General features: G+C 45.1%; 1 protein-coding gene across 1 annotated transcript in view; it reads right to left on the reverse strand.

The window, feature by feature from the left end:
* The window catches only part of FMN2 (formin 2), a 313404-nt gene extending 305580 nt beyond the window's left edge, over positions 1-7824 (reverse strand). The window contains 1 exon segment of the mRNA XM_027094056.1: positions 6227-7824. Coding sequence (XP_026949857.1) covers positions 6227-7808 — 1582 coding nt within the window. The 5' untranslated portion in view covers positions 7809-7824.
* Positions 7825-9949: the final 2125 nt, after the last annotated feature.

The following is a 9949-nucleotide window of genomic DNA, read 5'->3' on the forward strand; positions in this document are numbered from 1 at the left end:
TTAAGCACTTTTAAGCATAATTTTAAAACACAGCAAAGGCTTAATTTTCTCAAGAAATTATTCTATTCTCCCTGAAAATAAAAAGGACTATTTTTGGCCCGTTGCAGCTCTGGCATAACAGATAATAAAGGCTCCAGTGGGTCCAAGGTACGGTGCACAGAGGAATGGCAGTAATTTTCCCACCCAATGAACCCCTCCAGGTACATCCTTGAAGGGGACGAAGATACAAAGGTTTCCCTCTCTCTCTCCCACGGTGGAGCAGGTATCAAAAGACAACACTTCTCTGGCATGGTCAGCATCCTCTTCTAGGCATCCAATAACTTATCTTTTGTTCTTATCATTCTGATGTTACAATACCTCGATTTACTAACTACCATTTCAAATTGACTAGAAGTTTTATTTTCCATGTATTTATATATTTAATATTTAAAAAGCCTCAGAAAGTTTTCAATCACTAAAATCACAACCAAAACTATCAAGTCACAAGGCAGTACATATTTGTTTCTTCCTAATGGTCCCGTCATTCTAAATTTCATTAACATCAGGTTGTTACTTATAATGCAAAAGCAGGAATGAAGGGAATAATGAAATTTTCCTCTTCTTTCATTACCAACAAAATTTATATTTGGAAGCTTAGAGTTACTGCATTATCATTGCTATGTTAAAATCAATCCACAAAAATCAGAATAGATGTTCTCTCAACACAAATTCTACCAAAGTATCATTCTACCTTCACCACTGAGTCAATCATAACTCAATGAAAATAATTAATTTCCACCACCCAAAAATGTTAGTAACTTTCCAACTTAAATTTTACTAGTTTTAGATAATCAACTCCCCTGTTTGAAGAAAATGGTGAACGAGCTTCATAAAGGCCTCAGTGTGCTCAATGTACACCTGACTGACTGGCACACAGCGGGCGCGGAGTAGGTACTCGCAGAGGATAGACAGGAGCGGGTGATGAATGGACAGAATCAGGTGAGCAGGCAAGGAGAAAGGAAAAGCAGAAGGAAGTGAGAAGGAAGACCTAAAGAATCCCCAAATCCAAGAAGTATACATGATATGATATAGACAGTAAGCACAGAGATGCAGAGACGACCACCAGTCAGGCCCAGCTGGGAAAGATACCAAAGAGGAAATGGGAATTCAATCAGCCTTTTCAGATGCTGAGTCAAGAGAGACAAATTGTGTTACAGGAGAGTGAAAACTGTTGGACAAAGGCACAAAGTCAGCGGAATGAAATGACTGTTCATAGAACAGTAAGCAGATTAACTTGACTAAAGTAGAGAGTTTCTGAAGGAAACCATGGGAGGTGAAGCTGCAAAGCCTCTACCCCACCCCCCTTTAAACACCACCACCTCCCCCTAATCACACAGTCATCCTCCACCATATGCGTTCCTCATCCAAACCCCCAAGCAAACTACAATTTCTGATAAAGTGACAAAAAAGGCTTACAATCATTGAAAATGCAAGAAAAGAAAAAAACTGATACATAAACAATTTGCCAAAAAAAACCCTATTGACTAGAAATATTAATTTTCAACAAGTATCAGATTACATCCTTCTCAGTGTTTATACACAATTTCAGAGTTGTTTTGTTTTGATGTGACAAATTTGGTTTGGACCACTTTGAACAATGTAGTCCATTAAGGCAATAAACCAGGACAGACAAGTAAATAGCACCAACTGTGTGCCTTCTATGTACCAGGCAGAGTTGTAGGGGCTTTACATACACTATTTAATCGTAATATTATTAACTTGAAATGATTCCTCCACCTTCATACATATGAGAAAAAATAACTTAAGAGTCACCTAACTGAACAGCCAGCTAGGATACAGATACATCTGGAATACCAGTAGTTAGAGGAACCACAGTTGCATCACCCAAGGTGTGTGCTCAGCACCTTTCTAATGGAATCAGAAGGAAACACTGCTCTAAATGCACCTGCTCAAGTTCATGTACACATGGCTTGTATCCAAATGCCTAAATGCATGAAAAGCCAGGCCAGTGGGGTAAATGACTTCAATCCAAACCACAGCCTTACAGGAACCATGAGAAAGGATGTTTTAGACCAAATTAAAATGATTTGAGAACAGTGCTACCTGTCCCAGCTTATGCTGCCAAATCTGATTCAAATACATGAAGCCCAGTAACGCAAGATATAGGGGAAAAGACGGCATTCTTGTAATCCCCTTTCCTGTCATAGTAACACTGATGCATTACACACAACAGGGGTGATCTCTAACCCTCACTCATTTATTGGTCAATAACTGGACATCTACACTCTGTCAGATGCTACTGCTGGATTTAAGACTGCTCCAGGCTCTAAAAAGTTCACAATCTAATAACTTCACAAGCAGCGTGAGAAAGTCTGCACTCCTAGAGAGGGTCTTCTTTCCACTTTGATATAAAAATCAAGATAACCTTTAGAAAAGCCAAAATGAGAGTCATGCAATCTAAATTTTAAAGCCCACGCCCTTTATTGACTAGCTAGTGCTCCAAAAGCTCACTGACACACTTCATTTTATTTTATTCACGTTAACAACAGATTTGGTTTTCTAAGTACAGATCCTAGATGGGCCGTTGGCTACTTAATGCCCTGAGGCAAGTTACTTTACCTGCCTGACCATGGTTCGCTCACTGGGAAAACGAAGATAAACAGCTAGACCTCAAGACTATCGTAAGGATTTGAGATAATTATGTAATGCACCAACACAGAGCCTGGCATTTAGCAGAGTGCAATAAATATAGCTAACATCATAATCACAGGATTCATAAACCAATAACAAATTGATCACAAAAATCAAATTAGAAGTAATGGGGGGGTGGAGAAGAGACCTAAGACAGCTCTAAGAATCAATAGCTGACGGGAAGGAAAAAGTCAAGAAAACCACACAGATACAAAACCTCAGCAACAGCCAACTGGAGTCACCAGCCTATTACACTTCAACAGCAGTTGAGGGCAACAGCAGTGTTTTCACGGGATGCAACCATGATGGGTCTAAAGATGACATTAAGCCAGTTAAAGCAGATGAACCATTCAGGCCACGTGTTTAAGAAAAAGAAGGATAAGCACATAATTGACTTTGGAAAGACTTCTATCAAAAGTGATTCAGCATCACAAATTTAACATTTCACATGTCTACACTTTAATTAACTGCAAAATTCTATTCACAAGCTTGTGCTGTAAGGAAAGCATGTGCAAAGAAATCTCTTAAATTTCATAGCAATTTTTGCACTAAACACTGAAAAAGATGTTTTTTCAAGCAAATGAACTGTGAAATTTCAGTGTAGTGGCCTAAAACATCATCAGCTCCTTAACAGCTAAAACAAGATAAAGTCTTGGTTCCCAATAAATGTTATTATATCTGCCAAAGAAACAAACATGTGACATGGAGATCTCTTTTCACTCGAATTTTCTCCCTACATTTGGAAGGCAGTAAAAAGCAAAAAACATCTGTTCCTTCCTGCAGAGCTGACAACCCTCATTCTATGGTTTAAAAATAAAAGCTGTCCATGGAAGTTTAGAGATATAACTATCACCTGCTTCAAAGGCAGCTGGCAATTAATTGATCCAAAGACATGTAAATTAAGGCCAGAAAACAAATTCCCTGAGGACAATGCTAGGGTTCCCCAGGGCTCTAGTAATTTCCAAGACACCCATAAAATAGGAGAGGATGGTAAAGAACCAAATGTAAAGCCAAATGACAAGGAAACAGACAACAGCTGAGGAACAGAGGCCTGTGTCACCCTGGATTCACTCGACCACCGCAGGAAAGCTTCCATGAGAGATGTCTGGAGAAAACCTGCTTCACTCTGACCATCAATCACCCTGCATCCAGCCCAAGAAGGCCACACGTTCAACAATGAAAGGAATTCACCTTATTAATAACAGAAACTTGCAAATCTCCTAAGTGAAGGCCTTAAATTCTATAATATATTTTAACGTTTTTTACTCCATATGACGTCTTACAGTGCTGAACACCCAAAAATGAGGAATAAGCAAGAACAGTCAGACTCAAATCAGTAGACTCAGCTCCTATTTTTGGCTCAGCCTCTGAATGAATCACAGTGTGACCTTGGAAAACTTTCACCTCTTTGTTTACCTCCATTTGCCCACCAGTTACAAGATTCGGTTAAACCTACCTTTTTTTTTTTTTTAAGAAAGTGAGTGAGACAAATATATAGAAACTGCAACACAAATATCCACTGGTCACTGGCCAACTATAGCCAAGCATCACATATAAAGTAGGGAATGCCTCATATGTATCACTTATGTGTGGAATCTAAAATATGACACAAATGAACTTATCTACAAAACAGAAAGACTCACAGACATAGAGAACATGGTTCTCTGGTTGCCATGGGGGAGGGTGTTGGGGGAGGGATGGAGTGGGAGGTTGGGGTTAGCAGATGTAAGCTATCACAAATAAAATGGATAAATAACAAGGTCCTACTGTATAGCACAGGGAGCTCTATTCAATATCCTGTAATAAACCATAATGGAAAATAATATTAAAAATAAAGAATGTATATATGTACATAACTGAGTCACCTTGCTGTACAGCAGAAATTAACATAACATTGAAAATCGACTGAACTTCAATAAAAATATATATAAAAATAAATAAATAAAGTGGGTGATGCCCATATTAAAGCAACTAACTCTGCACAGTAAAAAAATCCTGCTTGGAGATGTCAACAAAAAAACCCAGGTACCTCTTGAACAGGAATCCTGTAAGAGTCCCAATTTCAAGTTTGGAAATACTTAGCAAATTTAAATGAAATGCTAGCTCCAAGAATACCCTTTTTTTTTTTTCCTTAATGGAAACAAAACTTCAACCTATTTAGGGTCCTACGATCTTCAGGACTCTGACCAATTCTCCTATGAATTCCTGTCTCCTCATCCCTTGCCAGGAGGTAAGTCACTGCACACTTGATGCACCCAGAGTACTACATCTCTATGTGCACTTGTCAGTGAGGCTTGGAAAGGCAGAGACATGATTTAATGATCTTTATATCACCTAGCATCTAACACACTGCCTGGCATAACATGGCTGCCCCGTATACATAGATATATATATTTGTTAAATGAAGGAAATGAATATATTTGAAATTCTAAAGCAGAACAACCATTAATAGTAATGAATGATCATCTTAATTTTGGTGATATTTTCATTTCCAGAAAAATAATATATAAAATGAGTGTTACCTAGATAAGGAGGACATACTGAATTTCTTAACAACATTAAATTCACAAAAGTTAACTAAAGAACTTTCCGATCCTCTTCCTTCAAAATCAGTCTTTTGGACGTTTTTATGTTTCTTTTTTGTTTTGTTTTGTTTTATTTACAATTTATCTAACGGATATTAGACTATAAATATTCCTTTAACTTAACCTACGCGATATCGGGAAGGGAGAAGTAAAAGAGGGACAGCAAGCATGTAAAATGAATCAAAGAGGCTACTCTGAAGTGTAAGAATCTATAAACGTAAAATAAAAGATAGCCCATGGATGAAATTTAAAATGTGGCCAATACAAGTAAGTACGAAACATGAACAGCATTTAGCTAACTAACAAGCATCCATGCTCTGGAGAAACATCATCTACTGTTTCATAGATACCCTATTTATTAAAGCCACAGAACCTAAGATTTTAAGCTTTTCAAATTACATTTGAAATTTTTAATCATTCAAATACTTCACTACCTACCGGGACTTGCATGAATTCTCATTTTCCCCTGCTCCTTAAATTCTTACACTCAATTATTTCATTTAAAAATTAAGAGAAGTTAGTAAACATGAAACAAGCTGACACTCTACCAGCGGGCACTTAAGGAAAGGCGTGGGACCTACGCAAGGATAAACTCATCGCACTGCTCCACATTTTCCGCCGTGAGCCGACCGTTCAGCCGGCTTTGCCAAGTCCATACGGACGCTGGAAAGGTACCAGTAGTAGCGTCCCGGGTGCTTTTGGCCTGCTCACCATCACTGTCTCCAGGCTGGGCCATGAAACGAAATGTAAATGATGCCTAATATTCTAGATCACTATGCATTAATTTCCTGAAAGTATGCATCAGATTTGGTTGCGTCAGCAACCATAAGTGACCACCTAAGTTCACTACGGCGTCCACGCCGATCGCTGAGAGAGAAACTACGTGTCACATGCGTGCACATGGGCGTGTACCTCAGAGCAGTCCTAGAATAGATGATGTGTCAGAGGACCGTGAACAATCTCGTTATTTTTAATGCTGTGGGAGGAGGAAGGAAAGAGAATGATGGCTTTGCAAACGGTGCCAAAAAAGGAGCCGATCTGCCTGGCGTGACCCGGGATATTTTGGAGAAGCGGACAGAGCGGCCCTTGCTCCCGATGCCTTAGGACAGAAGCGCCTAAGCTGCTCCCTTTAAGACCCTGTATAAAAACGTAAACGTCTCCGAGGGTCAGGCGCCCTGGGCCCCGAGCCCGGCGCTCACCTGCGAACACGTCCTGAAGACCGCCCGCCCCGCGCTGCGCCAGGTGCGCCGAGACCCCCGCCCCGGGCGCTCGGCCCAGCTCCGCGGTCCAATCGGCCGAGCGGCTGCGGCCCGCGCGGGGTTTCCTGGCCGGGGCGGCGGCAGCGGCGGCGGCGGGGGCCGCGGCGGCTCCGGACCCCCGGTCCAGGGAGGACTCCGGCCGTCTCTGGACCCGGGGGCTCTGGCTGGGGGACGGGGCCGGGGAGGGCCCGGGAGAGCTGAGCTGCCGGGTGGTGGTCCTGACGTAGCAGGGCGCCAGGAGCGGGCGGGCCCGGGAGCAGCGCGGGCTGCGCGCCGGGCTGCAGGGCGGGGAGGCGGCCGCGGGGACGCTGGGCCTCGGCGCGCCCTCCTCGCGCGTCGCCCCCGGCCTGCGCGGGGCCTCTCCCGCCGCCGGGCCCCACTCCGCCCCCGGAGAGCCTCTAGGCGCGTCCTCGAAAGCGTCCTCCTCGCCTTCCTCGTCCGTGTCCGCGGCCCCTCGCTCCCCGGGAGCCGACCCGGGAGACGGCAAGGCGGCGGCCGCGGGCTGTTCTGCAGCCGGGGGCCGGTCGGGGCGTGCGGACGGCGCCGCCTCGGCGCCTGGGCCCGGCGGGGGTCGGTCCAGGCCCGGCAGGGCCCCGGGCGGGGGGGCAGCGGAGGGGGGCGACGCCGGGGGCGACTCGGGGCTCAGGGACTGCTGCTGCTGCTGCATCTGCTGGAGACGGATCGCCTGCTGGATGTCCGAGAGCAAGTCCTCCTGCTCCGCGGCCGAGTGAAAGCTGTAGAGGTCTGTGTCTGAGCCCGAGCTAGTCCTTTGTCCATCCTGCACCCCCGCCGCAGTCTCCGAATCCTCGGCCACCGCCGGGCTCCCGACCCCGGCGGAGCCAGGGCCCCGGGGCCGCGTCACCTCGGAAGGGTCGGCACACTCCGTATCGGACAGGCCCGTCTCGTCGGCCGAGAGGCTGAGGTCCGGGATTTTGGTGACCAGGGAGTGGGCGCTGTCCAGCTCGCCGGCCTGCAGGGCCTGGGAGTCCAGCACATCCTCACGGGAGCCGCCAGCACCTCTGCCCTTGGACAGGGTCTTCCGAATGCGCAGGTTGGAAAAGACCGAGGCCCTGGGGTCCGACCGGCTCTTCTTCCTGCCCGGCTCCCCACCGCCGCCCCCCTTGCCGTGCCGGCCCGGCGCCTTCTTGCCCCCGCCCGCCTTCTTTGTGCCCTCGGCCTCGCGGAGCCCGGCGGCGTCCTCGCTGCCGCCGCCGCCGCCTCCGTGCGGGGCATCGCCCGCACTCCTCTTCGGCTTCGCGTCCTGGTTCCCCATGCTGCTGCCGCCGCCGCCGCCGCCGTCGCCGCGGGCATTCAGGCCATGCCAGCTCCTCGGCCCGGCCGCGCTGGGATCCCGAGGATTCAGGCGGCGAGCGAGCTGCTGAGAAGAGGGAGGCCGGCCACGCACCTGCCGCGCTTCGCAGAACGCGCCGCGGCTGCGCCCGCCCGCGCGGGGCCGAACGCGCTCACGCAGCGCCGCCAATGGCCGCGCGGAACGCACAAGGCCCCGCCCCTGTTCGCTTTCAGCACCGCCCCCGGCCCTTCGGCCCCGCCCCCCACCGCTGAAGCGCCAGGAGCGCCTCTGGGTCTGAGGACCTCAGTATCCGCCACCGGAATCCAATGCCTGGTCCCTGCTGAAGGGCTTGGCAGCTGCAAGATCCACGCTGAACAAAAAAAGAAAAAATTTAAAGGGGAAAAAGGAAAGCCACATTCCAGTTCAGAGGTACGGTAATCTCAAGGCCACATACACTACCCCCTCCAACCTGCCTGCAGAAGCATGGCTCTTTAATAAATACTGGTCGAATGGATTGGTCTTTTCTTCAATAACTGATCATCTTAAACACCGTTAATGTGCTTGACATATGGTTTAGGAAAGGTTACTACACACAGTGCTGCTTTTATGTACGTGCAGACCTTGCATCTCCATGAGAGAACATCAGCGGTCATCTCAAAATTTCATTTTTCAAACTTTTTTTTTTGACAAAATGGCGAGGTGGGGGCCGGGAATCAGAAAATACTGAGATTAGACTTCATTAAAATGCTAATCTCTAAATTTCTATGCGTTTACCATATAAACCAAATAGCATTTATATTCAAAAAGGGTGCATATACTTTAACTCCCAGGAGGTCAAACTCATCAATATTTAACATGTGCCTATTGTTGCCGCCTACAAAAAAGAAAAAGACAAAAAAGAAACACCCTTGGCACAAACACAAGAAATCACATGTTATGCGGAAAACCACCACTCTCCCAAGACAAACTGTGTCCTTGCCTTGACTATAAAAGTTTGCAACAGTTCACTGTCTGGGGGAGAAAAAATTGCTGCCCCAAAATGTGTCTCTTTGGCATTAGGATTAAGTTAGGCTGATTATTTTTAAGAAACAGAAGACTAAGGAAGTCTTTCTTTTTACTTCCACTTAGCTGCCTAAAGAATTCACATATTAGAGCTGAAAAGAGTTATCGTCAGAGATACCCGCCAGGAAAAAGCGCTGGGCCCAGAGATCTGATCCACTCTCCGCTGGTCCAGCAAATGCTCCTTTACAAAACAGTTCCTTTCCTACCTCCATATGAATTGCCTTCCTCCCCTTTGAAGTCCCAAACCATTACCCACAACATCCTCTGTTGCCTTTAACTGAAGACAGTATTTAAGGTGAGGGTTTTGGCCATTTTGGCAATGATTCTGTCTTCCTGGGTCTCTCCCATGTAGACATGTTATCAAACTTTTGTGTGATTTTCTCCTGCTAATCCGTCTCATGTCAATTTAATTCTTAGACAGCCAGAAGAACCTAGAAGGGTAGAGAAAAACTTCTTCCTCTCTGATAACTGTTACAGAGTTTCTTAATATTCTGCTTCAATATTAATATAAAAATTTTCCTCACTGTAAATCGTCATTATTTTAATTACTTAGGAAATTTAGTTACCTATATTTAAAAGAGATTTTTCAACATCATTGGTATCTAAAGAAGCTCCAAGCAGTAAATTAAAATAAGGGTTAAGTGGCATTAATCAATAACATTACAAATACTTAAATTAGAAGTTAATTGTTAATCACTTTGAAAATAGGTATACCTAGCTAACATGTTAGTATTTCTAAAGTAAGCCCAAAGGAGGAAAAAGTACTACATACTACATGATGCATTTTAAATGCCACAAGCAAACGTTCCTTTGCATATTGTGAACCAATATTTTAAACCTCCCTCCTTAACCATTTAATCAAAAAAAAACTTTTTTAAGATCCTATAATTCTTTGACGTAAAAGCTTCACACAGCATTAATTACTAACTGCTTTCTAATTGGTCTCTTAAAAATAGATGATAACTTCAGGACAAGTGGTCAGTTATCCTCAGGTGGCCCTTTTGAGCAAATAACTCTGAGAAATCAACTCTAATAACTTTGCCAGGGTACTGTCCCAGTCT

This window comes from Aethalodelphis obliquidens, unplaced genomic scaffold (genome assembly GCF_003676395.1).
Source record: "Aethalodelphis obliquidens isolate GAN/ISIS:26980383/991018 unplaced genomic scaffold, ASM367639v1 scaffold87, whole genome shotgun sequence".
Taxonomy (NCBI): domain Eukaryota; kingdom Metazoa; phylum Chordata; class Mammalia; order Artiodactyla; family Delphinidae; genus Aethalodelphis; species Aethalodelphis obliquidens.